Genomic DNA, 18796 nt, shown 5'->3' with positions numbered 1-18796 from the left:
TTTGTAACCAAGTTTTTCGCGTGCACGACTGCACCGGACTGGACCCTGGAAAGGCGGAACGGCAGCCAGTCGCGTCCGCCGGGTGTGTGGCTGAACGTGGGCGGTGAGCCAATGACGTCCGTTCAATGGCTGGCGGGCGCCACATGGTGGGCCCCGACGCATTTTTTGGCAGCTTCCACCCCACAGCAGGAGAAAAAAAATTTGGATTGGGAAGCTTCAAGTCCTCCAACACCACGACGAGACCTTCCATTCCCGACGTTCGCGAGTACCTGCAGCCGCAACGTCAAACACCAACCCCCATTGCACCTGCTACGTCTCTCGTCGTTCCGGGAAAATACGGCAACAATGGCCATGGAAATCGTCAAGCACAGCGAGGAGGAGGAGTTCGCCATCAAGCCGCAGGCGTCGGTCCCTCAGTTGGACACGAGCAGCTGGCCTCTGTTGCTCAAGAACTACGACAAGCGCAAGTTCCCTTTTCTCCCTTTGGGCTTTAGCGAATCGCTCGTATAGATCAATCAAACAGCCGACTGACCGGTCTGCAGTTCTCGTCCGGACGGGTCACTTCACCCCCATTCCGGCAGGATGCAGCCCTCTGAAGCGAGACATCAAGTCGTACATCTCTAGCGGTGTCATCAATCTTGACAAGCCCTCCAACGTATGTCTTTGTGGCGCGGATACCTCAATCAAGTTTCCAGGCGTGCTGACAATTGCGTAGCCCAGTTCCCACGAGGTTGTTGCTTGGGTCAAGCGAATGCTTCGGTATGCAATCCCCCATCCCTCTTCCTGTTGTTTAAAGCGATGCCCCGCGTCCGAGTCGCACGATAAGCCCCTCTCGAATTCGAACATGATATTCCCTACGGAAATGGCGACCTTTTGAAAGGCAGCATTAATGGCATATGGTACGACGGATTCGAATGCAAGGCGCGCGGTACAAGATGACGTTGCGATCGGTTAAGTGCGCCGAGGGGCGAAAATTTTCCACGGGCTCGCAGGCCCATGGGAATGAACTCGCGCGACTCCGGAGAGTCAGCTGCTGGCGTGTCTTCTCGAGTGCTGCCGTTGTCAGGCATGTGCATGCTTTGGAGAAGATTCGTCGGAACTCGTCTGGCCGGACTGCCATGGTACTGCGACGCCTTGGGAATGCGGCAGCTGCCGTTGTCAGTCAGTCAACAACACTTGCGAGAGAACGAAAATGAGGGGCATCGACGAATCGTTCGCTTGACTTGAAGTTTACTTGAGAAAAATTACTGACCATGTTGTTGCGTGCAGCGTCGAGAAGACTGGTCACAGCGGTACCCTTGATCCCAAGGTCACTGGTGAGTCGTGTCCCACATATTTGTCTCGAACGTGTTTTGCTAACTTTCTCAGGTTGTTTGATTGTTTGGTTAGTATTAACCCACTGATCACCAATGGAGCGTTCCATGAGAGAACTGCAACTGATGAATTGAACAGCGTCGACCGCGCCACCAGACTCGTCAAGTCCCAGCAATCCGCTGGTAAGGAGTATGTTGCCGTTATCCGTCTTCACGACAAGCTGCCCGGCGGCCAAGTGCAGTTTGCCCGCGCCCTTGAGAGTGAGTTAAAACAGATTCTGTTGCAACTGTCGATCAAATCCTGACTCGCAATCTAGCCTTGACCGGTGCCCTCTTCCAGCGCCCGCCTTTGATCTCTGCCGTCAAGCGTCAACTGCGTATCCGTACCATTCACGAGAGCAAGCTCATCGAGTTTGACAATGTATGTCGATCCCTCCTATCGCCAGAAACAATTGCTAACCGTGCGCCCACAATAGGATCGCCACCTCGGTGTCTTCTGGGTCTCCTGCGAAGCTGGAACCTACATCCGTACTCTCTGTGTCCACCTCGTACGTTACGTCAGTTTCTGTTTAGCCTTGGTTTAATTACTGACATGACTCTAGGGTCTCTTGTTGGGCGTTGGTGGTCACATGCAGGAGCTCCGCAGAGTGCGCAGTGGTGCCATGGACGAGACCAAGGGCATGGTCACTCTGCACGATGTGCTTGATGCTCAGTGGACGATGGACAACACCAGGGATGAGTCTTACCTGCGCAAGGTCATCTCTCCCCTGGAGACTCTTCTCACTGGCTACAAGCGTATTGTGGTCAAGGACAGCGCTGTAAGTCAATACATTGCAACCCCTCCCGAAGCCCCCTCACGGTCGATGCGGCTATGTGGGCAATGTCTCAGGCCCCGATTGACGACCGACTCACCGTTGCATCCGATACTGACGTACACCACAGGTCAACGCTGTCTGCTACGGTGCTAAGCTTATGCTTCCCGGTCTTTTGAGATACGGTGCGTTGTCAATGCAAGGATGTCACCCATGACTGTCATGCTGATCTTTGTCTCTAGAGTCTGAAATTGAGGTTCACGACGAGGTTGTCCTCATGACCACCAAGGGCGAGGCCATTGCCCTCGGTATCGCCCAGATGTCCACCGTTGAGATGTCGACATGCGGTATGTCTTGCGTCATTGTATGTAAACGTGAACACGCGACTAACATGTAGTAGATCACGGCGTTGTCGCCAAGGTCAAGCGTTGCATTATGGAGCGCGACCTGTACCCCAGAAGATGGGGACTTGGCCCCCTTGCTTCCGAGAAGAAGAAGCTCAAGGCCGACGGCAAGCTTGACAAATACGGTCGCCCCAACGAGGCCACTCCCGCCAAGTGGGTATCTGAGTACAAGGACTTCGGCGCCGTCGAAGGTGCCGCCGCGGCTTCGGCCTCTGCTCCGGCCACGCCCCAGAAGACGGTGGAGACCACGACCGTCACTACCAGCGCCGCAGTCACCCCTGCCAACAACGAGGATGACGGTGAGAGCAAGAAGCGCAAGAAGCACGAGGGCGAGACACCCGACGAGAAGGCGGAGCGCAAGCGTCGGAAGGCCGAGAAGAAGGCCGCCAAGGCCGCGAAGAAGGCGGCCAAGTCAGGCGATGCTGAAGACGATGACGACAGCGAGTAAGCTCTGGCGAGTTGCGTCTTCTGGATTGGCTCGATACCATGTGTTTTGTTGACAATGGTCGGTGGTTGGCTATTGTATCATAAAAAAATGGCTTTGGCAAGTGGCGTTTGGTTCTGATTTCCTGCTGAACATAGTGCGGACTGGCTGGATAGGAGTAGATAGGTCCTATACGAAAATTAAAAGCGACGGCTACTACTGTCGCATCAGTTCACGATTTCAAAGAGGCCTGCCATTCATTGCGACGGGGATAATTGAGACGTTGCAGAGAGTTGATGAGCGCCATGTTGAAACGGAAGCACGGCAACCCTTGAAAGGGACCCGCGTGCTCCTGGCAGCATCCCGGGTGGGGGAGCCCAGAGTGCAGCACAGTCGGGCCCGAGCCAACGTGGATCTCATCCGAACGAGTTTTGTTTGGAATCTCAGTCATATACAGCGACGATATACGTGTTCCGTCCATCGTCCGAAGACGAGTTCCCTGTGAGAAATGGCAGGGAAGCATTGTCACCCAGCATGTCTCAGGCCACCAATTGCTGGCTAACCAAGGAAACAGCAGCAGCAGCATCTGCCACTGACCACCACCCCCTGGATGCTTCGTAGAATTGGGACAATGCGACGATGAAAGCCGTGGTTGGCCTGAACTGGGCGATGTCTTGGTCGAGGCGGGTCCCTCCTCAATGCTCCCCTGAGATGGCACTCGTGGCAGCACGTCACCCCGCCTGGCTTGCAACCTCCTTTACATGCTTCACAGCCCTCTCCAGGATCGCGGATGGGCAAATTGCGCCTGAATCCCTCGCGCCCTGCTTCGCCCACGCCCGATGAGCGGGGCCGACACCGCCAGTTGGAGATCCCCCGTCCCAACCCCGGTCAGCCTCCGTCAACGTTGTCAACGACCGTCATCCCGGACCAATGCCCATCCGCCCCCGATTCGAGTCGGTCAAGGGCTGGAAAGAGCCTCCTCTACGACAGTACACGGATGCCTATGTGGCAGCGTTCGAATGGCGAGAAGGCGGCAAGTCAACTGCCTCATGCACGCGACTCCTCCTTCAGTGAGGTCGGCCAAGGAAACGAATGTGCGGAAGCCTAACAGGATTGCGATCTGACCACCCCCGTCTGACGCGCGCCCAGCCCTAGGGGATTTTTTTATTTTTTCTTTCGTTTCTGGGTACCATGGCCCATGGTGTGCTAAGAGGTTCTAGCTTCGGTCGAGGGCAGGTGTGAGAAGCTGCCACGCACTCGACCACCCCCCGGCCCACCTGTTTCAAGCATCCGGTCTGCTTTGACGTGAATGGAACACGCCCACCAGCGAGTAGCAGGGCCATGCGGGATGAGATTATCACTGCAAATGCGTGTGGAGCGTGCGAATGCTAAGGAGCGAGGAAAAAATCAGAGAATTCCCATGTTCGGCCCAAAACAATAGGTCCCCTGGTTCCCTGGCATGGGAAGCTCAGCTGTCTACAAGAAGGCCCTCGTTCGCACGCTCCTCGAGACCGTTCTGCTTCTCGAAGTTCGCTATGACATTCTTGACGGCAGCACTTGCTTACGAAGTAATGTGTATTCAGTTTTGGATCTAATAGACTGTCCAGTTCCTGAAAAGAGAGAAGCACAAGAAACCCTCGTCGTCCCGTCTCGGTCCTTGAGCAACGCGTTCTCGTTCTCATCGTCGTGTCTTTCACACGCATCCCTTTTTGCATAATTGCTAGCTACTTTTTTTTTGTTATACCCCTAGAGAGCAACAATGTTTTCAGCATCATCGCCAACGTCACTACGGCAATGCTCCCTCCTCGCAGCGGGCTTGTTCTGCTTGGGCGCCTGGCAACCGGTCCTGGGCGCGCCGGTGGACGGCCTGTTCATCGATGGTCGAGATGAGAAGGTCATTCAGCCAAAGATCAACACCGACTTCCCAGACCCCGCCCTCATTCAGGGCGACGACGGTCTGTGGTACTCGTTCGCGACAAACAGCAACGGCAAAAACATCCAAGTGGCCAAGGCCTCTCAGATCTCGGGGACGTGGGAGCTACTCGACAACGACGCCCTGCCGAAGGTCGGCTGGGCCTCGGGATCCAACACGTGGGCGCCGGACGTGAGGAAGCTGGACAACGGGTCGTTCATCATGTACTACTCGGGCGAGGTCAAGGACGGCGGCGGGCGGCACTGCATCGGCGTGGGCATCTCCGACATCATCACCGGCCCCTACACCCCAACGCAGGAGCCGTGGGTGTGCCCGTTTGACCAGGGCGGCGCCATCGACGCCGCGGGCTACTTCGACGAGCCCACCAAGAAGCGTTACGTGGTCTACAAGGTGGACGGCAACAACGTGGGCAACGGTGGCGACTGCAACAACGGGGTCCCGCCGCTCGTCGACACGCCCATCATGTTACAGGAGGTGGAAGCGGACGGGATCAGCAAGGTCGGCGACCCGGTGCAGATCCTCGGGAGGACAGATGCCGATGGCCCGCTCGTCGAGGCGCCCAACCTCATACGCACCTCGGACGGGCTGTACATCCTCTTCTTCAGCAGCTTCTGCTTCAACTCGGACAAGTACAACGTCAACTACGCGACGAGTAAGAGCCTCAAGGGCCCCTACCAGCGGGCGTCGAGGATGCTGCTCAAGACGGGCGACTTCAACCTCACGGCGCCCGGCGGCGCGACGAGCGTCGTGGGAGGCGGGCAGATGGTGTTTCACGGCAACTGCCCCAAGACCTCGCCTCAGCGGTGCATGTACCAGACCGAGTACTCGGTTACCGGCAGAGATGTAATCATCAGTTGAGCGTTGAGCAAAGGCAAGAGCGGGATGATGGCGATAATGACCTGTAATCATTTTCATGCATGCATGCTGGTTGGTTGGGGGAAGACATTTTTTATTTGGAGACCACAGCGAACAGCGAATGCGTTTGGACATACGACAGATTGCACAGCCGGAAGTCTAATCCGGGGGGGGGCATCCTCTGTTTGGACCGGTTTGGGTTGACTTGGGGAGGGTGTTTCTTCTCATGTGCGGGCGTTTGGATGCATTAAACATGACACTGACGGCAGAACAGACGCACTGCGTCATGACACAAGCGAGGGTCAAGGTAATCGGAAGGGAAAGCCGCACGGCGAGGGGAGGAGGGGATTTAGATGAAAACACACGGTACTGCGTCTCCTCTTCAGAGGGAGACACGAATAATGATAACACACACACACACACACACACACACACATACGCACACACACGCGCCCCTTCGGCGCTGTATCGTCACAAAAAAACAAAACAAAAAAAAACCAAGGATTGCACTTGAATAATGCAAGGTGACGACAAGCTTTAGAATGTACAAAAGTTTTGGCTCAACACAAGCAGCTCCATGGGAGGGAACGAAGAAGTGTGTCGAGAAGAAGCTTATGCCACAAAGGCACCCGGGCAACTGAGAAGCGCAGACCAGCCCCTAATAGTAGAGGCCAAGTAAAAGGGTTAGGTAGGGAACGGGAAAGACAGGCCGGGATTGGGATGGCAAAGGCATTGAGGATTGAACTATCGAGGAGCAAGGGAAATGGGAAAACCGGGAAAGAGCATTGACGGCCCAGAACTGATCGCCAAACGAGCAACAGAGCCGCCTCCACTAGGGGGGATGGGGGTGGCCCGCAGTGGGGAAACAGACCAGGCCGGGCACACGGCTTTAAGTGGGTAACCTAAATGCCCCGAGGAAAGACGACAAGTGACAGGGTGAGTAAGTGAGTGACTTGCTCCTGCACTGCAGACGGCAACTCAGGTAAGCGCCGGGCCCGTTAGCGTTGGCTGGTTGGCCATCACCCACCTCGCGAACCCCATTGCGCCAACCAGATCAATCTCCAAACGCCCTCCTCTCATTGGCACGCCGTTCCTCCTCATCTCCTCCCCCATCACCCTCCATGTGCCCAGGTGCACCGCGCAGCCGCCGGTTGGTTGTCATCACTGACATTGGCACAATGCGTCCCGAGGCAGGTGCAGATACAGGCACAGGCACAGGCATAGGCACACAGACGTAGGGCGCCAAGAGGGGAGGGGAGAACCACGCTATCGATTTTTCTGCGATGCCACCACTCCTGCAAGAGACGGCGCATGCAGTCGGTCCAACAACCGCTGGCCAATATCCCATCGCGGCAACTCTAAACAGCTGCGCCTGAGAGGTTGCAATGCACACCGTTCTGCGAATGCTGGGGAGACTCTTTAGCGCTCTGCCGTGTCTGCTCTGTTCACCTGACAAGCCCATCGAGCTTCGGGAAGGGACCACCACGCCGGCAAACGGCGTCTACGGCTTGCGCCGAGTGCTCGAGTGCCACAGTCTGGGTTTTCCGTCACTTGCTTAACCCTTCTCTCTGGTAACCCGGATCGGTCGCTCATTGGCTGCTCTGGGGCCGACATCACCACACCCTCTGCCGATGTCGATACCTATCTCGTACCGTCGTCGACGAGATGGGCGTCAGGGCGACGGGCCCGTCCCCGGTTTGGGCCACCGCTCTCGTTTCTGTCTGGCTGCGTTTGTCGCGGCCTGCCCTTCCCCATCCGTCGGGATTGCGTCCATGGGCCCCGGTAATCTGCAGGCGACTCCAGACCATCACCTAACCATCTGTTCCTGCATCTGCATACCCACCCCTGTTCGAGTGAAAGATGGAGGTGTGATCAACATGTTGGCTGAGTATATCATCTCTTGGATCCTTGGTTTCTCACGAGGATTGTCTTACTGAGTTTGTCCCGTCTTGTTTGTGATGTTGTTTGGAGTGTCTTGCTGACTTACACTGAGCGATACCTAATATTGTTTTGCGATAAAAACTGCCTAATATTTATCCTTTTGTAATCACACAGTACAAGGCTCTGGAGTCTTGGTCTGTTTCTCTTCGTCGACACTCATTTCTCAGTACCGCCTCGGTTGAGATCTTACAATGGCCGCACGATCCGCCCTCTTCCTCCTCACCACAGTTGTGCCGGCGTACGTCTCGGCGTTACAGGTCACGCCGAATTCGCCGTGTGCCTCTTTCTGTCTGGACTCCATCGGCCTCGACGTCTCGGACCCCAACTCGTCCAACACCAAGGGCAAGGACATAACGTGTACGGATGACCAATATCAGACCGAGGCCGCGGGCCAGAAGTTCCAGCAATGCATGAGCTGTCTGCAAGACAGCCAGTTCGTCCAGGGGAACGAAAACGACCAGGACTGGTTTTTGTGTAAGTCTAGAGCCTGTCGTTACATTTGAAACCACGATCTAATCGTGTCCGCCAGACAACATGAGGTACTCCTTCGACTACTGCATCTTCGGGTATCCCAACGCCACCGGCGTCGGCTCCGGCCCGTGCATGACGTCCACCGCATGCGGCGCTCTGGAGACTGCTCTCACAGACGGCGAGCTGGACCCTGCGAAGTCATCGCAGTACTCGTATTGCGACGCGGATGGCGGCGCCATGCTCGGCTCGGCATACGACAAGTGCCTTTCTTGCGTCAGAGCGGGTGGTGAACACTACTACCTGGCCAACTGTATGTGACTCCTTCAAGAACCTTGCAAACGCTCTCTAACTCCCCTCAGACCTCATTGCGCTTGAAGCGGGATGCCAGCAAAGGCCGGCCCCAGGCAACCTCGTCGGCCTCAACGACACCGTCTTCACAAAAGGAACCATCACAGCCATCGACCCCAAAGATGCAGCAAAGTCTAGCAAAGACGACACCCCTGGCCTCCCCACGACGGCCATCGCCGGCATCGTCATCGGCGCCATTGTTGCTTTTCTCTTCGTGGCCGGCTGCACCTTCATCCAATGGCGCAAGCGCAAGGCACGCAGGGAAGGCCGCGGCATCAACCCGGAGCTCTCCCGCCGCGCCAAGGGCCACCGCCCGGTCTCGTCGCTCTCGTTCCGATGCCAGACCCATCTCTCACCCAAGAGGCCAAACTTCTTCTCCATTGAGGAGGAGGACGCGCACCACGAGAAGCACCCGCACCATTACGAAGCCCAGAACCAGCACCAGGACATGACCTCGAGCCCCGTCTCCAAGCCTAGCCTCTGGATGCCGCACAACTCCATCTCCTCCCTGCAGGGCACAGCCCCCGTACCCTACACGGACCGCAAGCCCACGCAAAAGGAGACGCTTCCCCTCGCCAACATCACCACGAGCCTCCCCATCATCCCCGTAAAAGCCCACTCCCCGCGCTTAAACATGTCGTCTCCGCAAGACGACTACGCCACCCCCACCTCCACGACCTCGGCGGCGCCCCTGCTGCCCTTCCGGCCCTACGTCCCTTCGGAGCACGGCTTCTCGACGCCGTCCATGGGCCACGCCGCGACCTTCAGCCCCGCGACGACGTACACGTCCCCGACGTCCGGGACCACCGCGAGCCCCCTGCTCAGCCAGGCCGGCTGGCCCGCGCCGACGCACCCGCGGCACTCGGCGCAGACGGAGTCGTCGTCGTCGTCGCCGCCCGCCGGGGACGCCGCGAAGACGATCCCCTTCATCGTGCGGGACCTCGCGCGCCCGCTGCCCAAGAGGATCACGTCGCTGGGCGGCAGCCCCGTCGAGACTTCGACGATCCAGACGGACTTCCCGCCGCCGCCGCCACCCAAGAAGAGGTAGCCTTTCCATTCCTTTGTGGTGTCTTTTGTGGAGTTTCCCCCCCTATTGTCAAATGTGGCTACGGAACAGCGACGGCGACTGGCGTTCGGGGTGTTTGCATGATGGAGCGAAGGGACAACAGGTCACAGGAGCAGCCATGCCCAGTATCAGTAATACCATATTTTCCCCGAAGAAATCTTGCCATCGTGCCATTTATTGTCCTTCATTTGACGGTATCGCGCCTCAATGTCTCATGTCTGGTGGTGCCAAACTCACTTCATAATCACAAGCAGCCAGGGGCGGTTCTGCAACGGAATTGGCAATCCAAACAACTCTCTTCTATGGGTATTATGCCCGTGTTTTCGTACCAGAGGAAATCGACATACTTATAGGAACCTCGTTTCGTATCCCCAACCATGGACCCGGTCAAACGCCTGTGCTGATGCTTATCGTACCCTCCCCCGCCTTCACCGATGCCCTCCCTTGCCCCATGGCGAGCTGGCCCTGCTCAGTTCCTCCGCGTGCATCATCTCGTTTTGTTCCCTGAACCACTCGGCCCCTTCGTCCAGCTCAACCCTCGAGCTCCTCAACGACTCCAGGTTCTCCCTTGCCTCGCGTAGTATCCTGTCGAGGTCCGCGTTGCTTGACGGCCGCTTCTTGATGCGGGCCTCTTCCGTGGCGGCACTCTCGTTATCCTCCTCGAGCGACCGCTTCCTCTTACTAAGAGGCGACGTTCCGTTGCTTTGCGGCGTGGCGCTGCTGCCGTTCAACGATTGCGAAAAGCGCAGACGGACCGACGCGGCGTGGCTGAGATCGGCGGACACGCTCCGGCGGCGCTCGCTACCATCTCGGTCCAGACCGAATGAGCCAAGACCCTCGTACCGTTTCCCATTGTACCGCATCTCATTGGCTATGGCCTCCGGCAAGGCCGATCCATCAGGCATAGTTACGAGCCCCATTGCCTTCAGACGCCAACGGTCCGACACCTTGCTAACGCGCTTCTGAGGCTCTGATGACATGCGTGATGATGAGGAGTGCGCTGACATGGGAGGAAGTGACCGGCGGAAGTTGGTGCTGCTTTTGCCAAATTCTTCCCTGAGAGCTCGCGTCTTAGCGCCGCAGGGCTTGGGTCCCGACGTTGACTGCGACAAGCTGGTTGTTGACCGTGATCGAGGTAACGGTGTTGTCGCTGCAAGCGTCTCGGCCGTCGCAGGAGCCCGAATGACATTCGCGACTGCAGTTTGCTCGTCCGAGACACCTGACAAGATCCCAGTAGCGAGAAGAGCTTCCGCCTCGGCCCGCAGATCGACATGAGGGTCGTCCTTTCGGAGAGAGAGCAACTCCCTGAACTCCTCCACAGGATCAACACCATGCTTCTCTAAAGCCTTTCGCCGTGCTTCAACTACCTTGGCGGCCTTCTTCTTCTTCTGGATTTCTTCCTCCCGTAGTTCCTTCTGAACTCTTCGGTACTCTTCCCTCTCCCGCCGACGGAGTTTGCTGAGGCGAAGGTTACGAGCAGTTTCCCTCCAGCGATAGAAGTACTTGACGGAGAGGTTATAAACCTGAAACTTGCGTGCTTCTGCCAGGTCCCTTGCTTCTTCCTCCTTTCGTTTCCTTTCCTCCTCCTCTCTATGATACTTTTCAAATGTGTCTGACACGATCTGCTCGACGACGAACTTCTCGAATTCTTGCATCAGACCGTTGTCGCCTGTAACAAACCACTTTGCAAAATCTGCCATGATGTCTTTCTTTGACCGCTGTTCCGCGGCTGGAGGCTTTGGAGGTGTAACCGGGGCAAGCTGCGAGGCTGTCTTCACGGGCTGGGTGGCGCCAAGTGAGAAGCCTTGTTGGCTTGGGAGCATAGGTGTCGCGGTTGAGATCACCTTGTTTGCTTCAAATGAAAACGTTGGTAAAGGAGATTGAGAAGACGCTGCCCCTGAGCTCGGAAGATTCTGAGACGGCTTGGCCGCAGGTGCAGTGGTGGTGAATGGAGTTGGTGATTGAGTTGGGTTCGGCTTGGGACTTTCAATAGGTTTGGCTGCTTGAGTAAAAATTGATGCACCTGCTGAAGATGAAGGTGGGCGTGCTTCAACCGGCTTCGGAGCCGGCTGTGAAGGAGCTGGAGAGAAAGCCGGCGCCGCAGGCGAAGTCCCAGCGCTGGCCGTGAATGTGAACGGACTCGACGATTCCGAGGCAGCACCCGCGGCTGATAGTGGAAATCGTGGTGTCGGAGGAGTGAGGGTGATAGCAGGCGAGAGCCCGTCACCGGTCTGTGCCGCTGGCTTCGTCTGTGTGGTCTCGTGTGCCTTTTGCTGTGCGCTGGGCCCGAAAGCTGGAGCTGGAAATGATGGGAAAGGGGATTCTTTAGGTTTGGCGAAACCATTAGGTTGGGTCGATGCCGCGAAAGGATTGCTGGCAGCCGTCGCTTTCTCCTGTGATGCTTCTGGCCTGCCGAATGGGCTTGGCTTGCTAGAAAACGGGTTGACAGCAGGCGATGCTGTTGATGACGAGTCTTGATCGGCCCGCTGAAATGGTGTCGTAGTTGCGGGGGAAGGGTTTGCGGCAGAAAAGGGGTTTGAGAACGGGCTTGAGTCCGATGAGCCAGGCTTTGGGCCTTTTGATGCTGTGAGACACAAAGTTAGCTGAGATTCGGTTCGGCTGTCCCTACCCTCTTCTTCAATCTATGTCGGGGACATTGATTCGCTGGCCATATAGTTTAGTTTTGAGCGTGATCTGAGCTCTTGTGCCTCAGAAGATTTGCTGGTGGACCATATGTCCTAACTGCTCGCGACAGCTAGTGTTCCCAGTACGATGATATCTCAGCCTGAAGGCGATTGAATGGTATTGTAATCGGCCATGGCATTTTCAAGTCGAAAAAAGCGTTGAAAGATAAAAGGTAACAGTAGTATGGGTAGTGCGTGGAAGTTTCTTTACCTTTGTCGAAAGACGGCGTTCCTGCGAACCCTGCCGACACGCCTCCTTGAGAAGCTGGGAAGGGAGACGCAAAAGGGCTGCTTGATTTGGCTGCTGAGTTGTCGCCAAAAGCGGCATGTTGCTGTGGGGGTTTGGAGGATGCACCGTTCGTGCCAAAGCCGCGCCCTGAGGTCGTTTGTGCGGTTTGTGTGGACTCATCAGGAATAGTGCTGTGAATAATCTCTGGGAGACCGCGATATCCCCTCTTCCTTTCTACGAGTTGATGAGAGAAACTGTGGTGAATTCTTGGCCATGTCAGGCGTTGCGAAGTGTCCAGGTACTGTATGGGTTCACCCGATGGTCCTTGTCCATTTAAAAAGCCGAGGCCGTGCTGCTCGACAAACTCGATTGCCTGAGCTTCTGTGTCGAAGTGAAGAAAGCGGTTGAGTGTAGAGGGTGTGATATCTTTCGCTCCGTGACGGGGCCTGGTGTACGCCTTCTTCAGGGAGCGAAGGACCGAGCGACGGAGTTGACCAAGATGAATCTCTGCAAAGCAAGCCATCGTGTAGGATACTTCTTTGCTTGCGAGAATTTTGAAATAGGTGCGGTGTGCACCAGATACCGCCATAGATGGCCCGGAGCCTAATGGACCATGAAAGTCCTCGGCACTTTGTAGACTCTCAACAAGCGAAACAGCCGTCCTGATTTCGTCGGATTCGGTCCAGAAACGAGAGTCTCCCCACTCCTTTTGCACGTCGTCGAGTATATTGGGCTTGTTCGCACTAAAGAGCAAGTGGTACGCTCTGAACTCGGCCTCGTTTTCGCAAACAACGCCCTGCGGTTTGCAGTCATCGTACGCAAACATCAGCGAAAGTAGCGATTTTCCCAACTGCTCGATCTCCTGTTGTTCCGAAAAGTCTTCTGGCGCAAATCCTTCCTGAGAAAGAAGATGCAAAGACGTGACGTGAAACCTAGCAATCGTCTCAAGGCAGTAAACTTGGTCCTTCATCTCCTCGGGAGACATTGTCGAGTGAAAAATGAAGTCCCTGCGAATCGCACGCGTCCTGTCCCACAGAAAGCCATGTAGGGAGGGCAGATTGTCGTCCGTCTGCAGTAGATCGTCGATTAAGTAGTCGAGTGTTTTTCTGAGCGCCGCAGTAGACCTGACATCCATGGGTAGAGGTGCCTCCTGACCAGCTGCGGATCTGGCCAACTTCTTGACCATCTTCGAGGTGATGGCAAAAGTAGTCCGAGGGTCTTTTTCGGCGGATTGAACGTCGAATTCGGTAATACGGGTGATTTTTTCAAAGTCGGGGCACATCGCGTCGCAGATGCCTTTAAAGTCGATCGCGTCCTCCAGCCGCTTGGGTTTGTCTGGGTCGTCGATCAACCCGGCGCGCATCAAAGAAGATCTGGCGCGATCGCGATATGCTTTGTACTCCTCTCTGAACTTGGCCATCGCAGCCTTCGAGGTCGTGTTTCCCGGATCGGACGGCCATCTTGGCGGCGCGATTGCTTCCTTCCGCAGTTGGGAGAATATCTTGTCCGAGTACGGCGTACCGTCACCGCTCGATTTTCCGCTCGCATCGTCCGTTTCGTATTCGGTAGATTCTGTGCTATGAGTGTGGCTGTTGTTGTTTTGAGTGCCGAAACCGCCGCGCGACTGCGTGGACCCGAAACCTTTCGGGCCCTTCTTCGCACCATTCGGTTTCGCGCCTTGCGGCTGAGGGGATTTCTTTTTCCAGTCGGATTGTGAGCTATTCTTCGTGTTTTTCTTCCGGCGATTGTCGTCTGAGCTTGCGCCGTCGAATGGGTTAACGCCCTTACGCTTCGTCGCGAGAGTCGTCATTTCGAATGGCTGGTTCGTCAGGTTGCGCTTCGACCGCTTCCCACTGCCACCGCCAGCTCCATCGAGGTTGAAGTCGTGATGCCCCGCGTCAGAATGGCCTCCAAATCCGCCCGATGATGATCCTCCAAATGGTGATAATGTCCTGTCGGGCCTGGTTGGGGGAAGAGAGACCGACGTCATGTCGGAGTCGCGAAAGGAAACTCCAAAATGGGAAGCGGCAAGGCTCACGAGAATGAAAGTGGAGAACTAAGGTAGGATGGAGCTGGTCTGCGTTTGCCGCGTGTTTTTGGCGTGCTTTTGGCGCGCTTAACATTGGTTGGGGCGCCTAAGCGGCTCCCAGACCCCACAATTCTCGTTCCTGCCAAACTGGGGTGTGAGGATAGAGCGATGAAGGAACACCCTGGGAAAGGAAAAGTGTCGAGTGAATTCGCTTTGCGATGACATTCACTGATGACATCTCCTCATGGTTATTGTAGTGTTCATGAGGAGGTTTACAGATTGACATATAGATAACTAGACGATATAGCATAACGGTGTGGCGGCAATCACGGCGAGACATCAGGGTCAGGCAGATGAAACATCATTAACCATCAATTTGTTCATTACAGCATTTCTAGGCACAGATCTTTGGTGATTCTGACGCCGAATGAGGGTATCTCAATGACCGGTATCTAGACCTAAGCGTTCTCAATAATTCTTGGACCGCAGGCGAGCCGGACCCAGTCCCTTCCTGATTTCGTCGAGCTGCTCAAGACCAGTCTGTGGCCTGCTCTTTTTGCTCGTACGCTTTCCAGGTTTTGTGTAACTGCCAAGGAAGTCATCCATGATGTTATCAAAATCACTTCGAGTAGGACCGGCCACGCTGGTCGCCGTTGAGACTTCTGAGACGGAGGCCATATCGTCGCCACCCATTTCGCTTGTGTACTCCTCCTCGATCTTGTCGAATCTGGCGTCGAGCAAAGTGAGCTGTTCTGTCCTAACCATCGATGACGAGGTCATGGAGTAGGCTGAGGGGTTAGTCAGGGCTCCCTTTCTCTTCTTCTTCCTACCACCCATAGTTGTCGTGGTCCAGATGGATGACTGCATCTCAGACGGGGCAGCCTTTTCCTGGACCTTGCCGCCCTTCTGGTCCTTCTTGAACTGTTTGAAATCTTCCAACCAATCCTCATTCTGGTGCTCTGGCAGCGCCTCTCCTTCAACCGGGATCAGCTGAGGCACCATCTCGTCCCTGTACTCCTTGTTTGGCTTCGCAGTGCCATCCGACTCCCAGCCCTCGTCCTCGTCGTCATAGTCGAACTGGTCCTCAAATTCATACTGGTCGATCTCACGTGAATCCTTGGACAGCTCTTGGAAGATATCGTCGTCCTCGTCCACGTACGCATCGTCCTCCAGTGCCTCCAAAACCTCACGCAATCGGGGATCCATGTCGGGCTGGAAGCCAGCAATGGCGTCGGGGATATCTTGCTGGTTTTGGTAGGTCGATCGCTGCAGGTTCTTGTTGGGGAGGACAGATTCATCCAGCAAAGCCTCGCTCTTGTGCTCCAGGTCCATTTGGCGCAAAGCGTCCTCGAGTGACGTCTGCTTGCCCTTGCCCTTGTCCTTGTTAGCAGCCGCCGGAGCCTCAACCCAGACAGCCTCGCCGCCTCCAGAGTTGAGGTCGCGGAGATGCTGCATGTAGTCATACTGGGTATCGTCATAGTAAACGCCGTACTCTGCCGCCTCTCCCTCGTTCTCTCGTATGCTCACAGCGTCGGAACCAAGCTCAGACGCAAGGTCGCTCAGGTGCTTTCCCTTGGAGGATCCCCCCTTCTGAGGCACCGGGTTAAGCACCATGGAAGGCGCATTTTCGTCGTGGATGAGCGGGTCATTTTGCGGTCGGTGGACGAGAGTGAAATGCTGCGCATTCTTCTTATCGCTATTGTTTCGTTAGCCAAAGCGCCTCCAAGAATCCGGACATATCTCACAATTTCTTTCCCTTCGCCATCTTGACTAATTTTGTGAGGCTTGAGGTTAAAAGCAGTCTTGGGGGTGTCTGGACGGATGGCGCAGAGGAGAATCAGAGTGGGACGGACGCACGAGAGACCCCTCGGTGCAAGTCAGTGGCGTCGAAAAAAAAAGTTGGTGGGGGATTTTTTTTGGCACTCGGATGTTATCTTATCGATACGAGCCCAAGAACGCTGAAACCGCTGGAGCAGGCGAAAAAAACACTGAAGGGTTTGCGGCGGGGGACTATTTGCCCCGCTGATTAATCGTCGCGGGGCACTGCCATTCTCTTCAAGGCGGGCGGTTGCGACGGGCTCCCACTTATTACTCATTCACAAAGCGGCTTTGGCGAGTATTTTTCTCTCCAACCCATTTTCTCATCTTTCCAAGGCTGTGTGAGACAAGATATCACCGCGAAAATGGTGCACGCCAAATCCAAGAAGACCGCCGGGCTCGGCAATGCCCTGATGAACGATCGCTTCGGTAAGAACCGCGGCAACGACAGGAAGAAGACCTCTGCCATCACGAGAGTAAACCATGCTACAGGAGAAGAGGTAACCGGGAGATTACACAAATTCTCTAGTTGAAACAAGCACTTACACTCCATTAGTACCTCACGAACGAGCGACAAGAGGCGTCATGGGTCAAGATGCGATCGGTCACTGAGCAGGGCGCGCTCGACGAGTTCCTTGCGACAGCAGAGCTGGCGGGCACGGACTTCACCGCAGAGAAGATGAACAACATCAAGATCATCCATACCGACCAGAAGAACCCGTATTTGCTGTCCGGGGCAGAGGAGAGAGGCGTTCTCGCCAAACAGAAAGATCACAAGGGACGCTTGACGGTGCCAAGAAGACCAAAGTGGGATGCTTCCACCACCCCAGAGGAGCTGGACAGGAAGGAGAGAGACAGCTTCCTCGACTGGCGCAGAGGACTGGCAGAACTCCAGGAGAACCACGATCTTCTAATGACGCCGTTCGAGCGAAACCTCGAGGTTTGGAGACAGTTGTGGCGTGTCGTTGAAAGATCAGATCTCGTGGTCCAGATTGTCGACGCTCGAAACCCCTTACTTTTCAGGTCCGAGGACTTGGAGAACTACGTCAAGGACATTGATTCCAAGAAGGAGAACCTTTTGCTCATCAACAAAGCCGACATGCTCACGCTGACCCAGCGCAAGATGTGGGCCAAGTATTTGAAGGAGAACGGCATCGCTTACAGGTTCTTCTCCGCAAGTCTTGCGAAAGAGATGCTCGAGGCGTTGGAGATGGAGGAGTCTGACTCAGATGAACCGGAGGCTAGCAGCAGCTCCCAGCCTGCGTCGAAAAATGCCGCTGCTGACGAGGAAAGCGATGAGGAGACCGACGAGGAGACTTCAGAGGAAGAGGGAGATCAAGATGAAGGCGGCGCAGGTACATCACAGCAGGAAGTTGAAACTGAGGTTGACGACGAGGACACCCGAATCTTGACAGTAGACGAGCTGGAGGGCATCTTCCTCAGCCATGCCCCGGAGAACGCAGGTATGTTAACACGCCATTCACGACATGAACTTCGGGTTGGAAACTAATGGTGCCTCTTCAGAGCCCGGACACAAGCTGCAAATCGGTCTTGTCGGATATCCCAACGTCGGAAAATCGTCCACTATTAACGCCTTGATCGGCGCTAAGAAGGTGTCTGTTTCATCAACACCAGGAAAGACGAAGCACTTCCAGACCATTCACCTCAGCGAGAACGTCATCTTGTGTGATTGCCCTGGTCTCGTCTTCCCCAACTTCGCAAACACCAAGGCCGACCTGGTTTGCAACGGTGTCTTGCCCATCGACCAGCTGCGAGAGTTCCAAGGGCCTGCCGGTCTCGTTACCCGCAGAATCCCGAAGGCTTTCTTGGAGGCAGTTTACGGAATCAACATCAAGACCCGCGCTCTCGAAGAAGGAGGCAGCGGAATCCCTACTGCGCACGAGTTGCTTGCCGCCTATGCCAAGGCCAGAGGCTTCACGACCCAGGGACTGGGTCAGCCCGACGAGTCGAGAGCTTCTCGTTACATCCTTAAAGATTACGTCAACGGTAAGCTCCTTTACTGCGAGCCGCCGCCCGGAACCATCGATGGTCCCGAGTTCAACCAAGAGCTCTACGACGCAAGCCATCTTCCAGAGAAGAGACGTCAAGCAGTCAACGCGTCTCTTGACACCATGTCGTTCATGGGCGATGATATCTCAATAGCCCCCTCCGACCTGGCAATTCTTCCAGCGGGCCCGAAATCCAAAAAGATTGACAAGGGTTTCTTTGGCGCTGAAGGCACTGGCACCGGTCATCTCAAGATGCCTTTTGCCCACAAGTACTCAGAGCAGGGCCAGAAGCACTTGAGTGGAAGAAAGGCACGGGCGATGATTGCTCTGGAGAATGGCGTCGACCCCAAGGATGTCAAGCTTTCATCAGGAAAGAAGCATTTTAAGGGAAGCGCAAAGAGCAGGAAGGGCAAGAAGCCGGCCAACGAGGATGATGACTAGATACCTTTGATGATTTAAA

At 55.6% G+C, this 18796-nt stretch overlaps 7 protein-coding genes across 7 annotated transcripts; 4 read left to right on the top strand and 3 right to left on the bottom strand.

The window, feature by feature from the left end:
- Window positions 1-345: 345 nt before the first annotated feature.
- Window positions 346-2977, top strand: ColSpa_09343 (H/ACA ribonucleoprotein complex subunit cbf5; the record flags this gene model as incomplete). Its single annotated transcript, XM_049275555.1, is given in 11 exon segments — window positions 346-504; window positions 524-655; window positions 716-759; window positions 1150-1212; window positions 1270-1574; window positions 1631-1734; window positions 1790-1861; window positions 1916-2131; window positions 2256-2310; window positions 2368-2472; window positions 2526-2977. 11 exon segments carry the CDS (start codon window positions 346-348, stop codon window positions 2975-2977), a joined length of 1707 nt encoding a protein of 568 aa, XP_049131512.1.
- A 1735-nt stretch (window positions 2978-4712) lies between these two features.
- On the top strand, window positions 4713-5744 carry ColSpa_09342 (putative arabinogalactan endo-beta-1,4-galactanase A; the record flags this gene model as incomplete). Its single annotated transcript, XM_049275554.1, has 1 exon — window positions 4713-5744. One exon carries the CDS (start codon window positions 4713-4715, stop codon window positions 5742-5744), a length of 1032 nt encoding a protein of 343 aa, XP_049131511.1.
- A 2129-nt stretch (window positions 5745-7873) lies between these two features.
- On the top strand, window positions 7874-9549 carry ColSpa_09341 (uncharacterized protein; the record flags this gene model as incomplete). The annotated part of the gene is made up of 3 exons (XM_049275553.1): window positions 7874-8156; window positions 8212-8439; window positions 8513-9549. 3 exons carry the CDS (start codon window positions 7874-7876, stop codon window positions 9547-9549), a joined length of 1548 nt encoding a protein of 515 aa, XP_049131510.1.
- Window positions 9550-9995: 446 nt separating this feature from the next.
- ColSpa_09340 (uncharacterized protein) lies at window positions 9996-11267 on the bottom strand (the record flags this gene model as incomplete). The annotated part of the gene is made up of 1 exon (XM_049275552.1): window positions 9996-11267. One exon carries the CDS (start codon window positions 11265-11267, stop codon window positions 9996-9998), a length of 1272 nt encoding a protein of 423 aa, XP_049131509.1.
- A 1447-nt stretch (window positions 11268-12714) lies between these two features.
- Window positions 12715-14470, bottom strand: ColSpa_09339 (saccharolysin; the record flags this gene model as incomplete). The annotated part of the gene is made up of 2 exons (XM_049275551.1): window positions 12715-12734; window positions 12796-14470. 2 exons carry the CDS (start codon window positions 14468-14470, stop codon window positions 12715-12717), a joined length of 1695 nt encoding a protein of 564 aa, XP_049131508.1.
- Window positions 14471-14977: 507 nt separating this feature from the next.
- On the bottom strand, window positions 14978-16274 carry ColSpa_09338 (protein LTV1; the record flags this gene model as incomplete). Its single annotated transcript, XM_049275550.1, has 2 exons — window positions 14978-16205; window positions 16255-16274. 2 exons carry the CDS (start codon window positions 16272-16274, stop codon window positions 14978-14980), a joined length of 1248 nt encoding a protein of 415 aa, XP_049131507.1.
- A 418-nt stretch (window positions 16275-16692) lies between these two features.
- Window positions 16693-18777, top strand: ColSpa_09337 (large subunit GTPase 1; the record flags this gene model as incomplete). Its single annotated transcript, XM_049275549.1, has 4 exons — window positions 16693-16803; window positions 16884-17117; window positions 17445-17741; window positions 17854-18777. 4 exons carry the CDS (start codon window positions 16693-16695, stop codon window positions 18775-18777), a joined length of 1566 nt encoding a protein of 521 aa, XP_049131506.1.
- Window positions 18778-18796: the final 19 nt, after the last annotated feature.

Source organism: Colletotrichum spaethianum, assembly GCF_022836535.1.
Source record: "Colletotrichum spaethianum MAFF 239500 DNA, contig28, whole genome shotgun sequence".
In the NCBI taxonomy this organism is placed as follows: Eukaryota; Fungi; Ascomycota; class Sordariomycetes; order Glomerellales; family Glomerellaceae; genus Colletotrichum; species Colletotrichum spaethianum.
The sequence above is the reverse complement of the archived record's forward strand: the minus strand, read 5'-3'. Positions and strand labels throughout refer to the sequence as shown.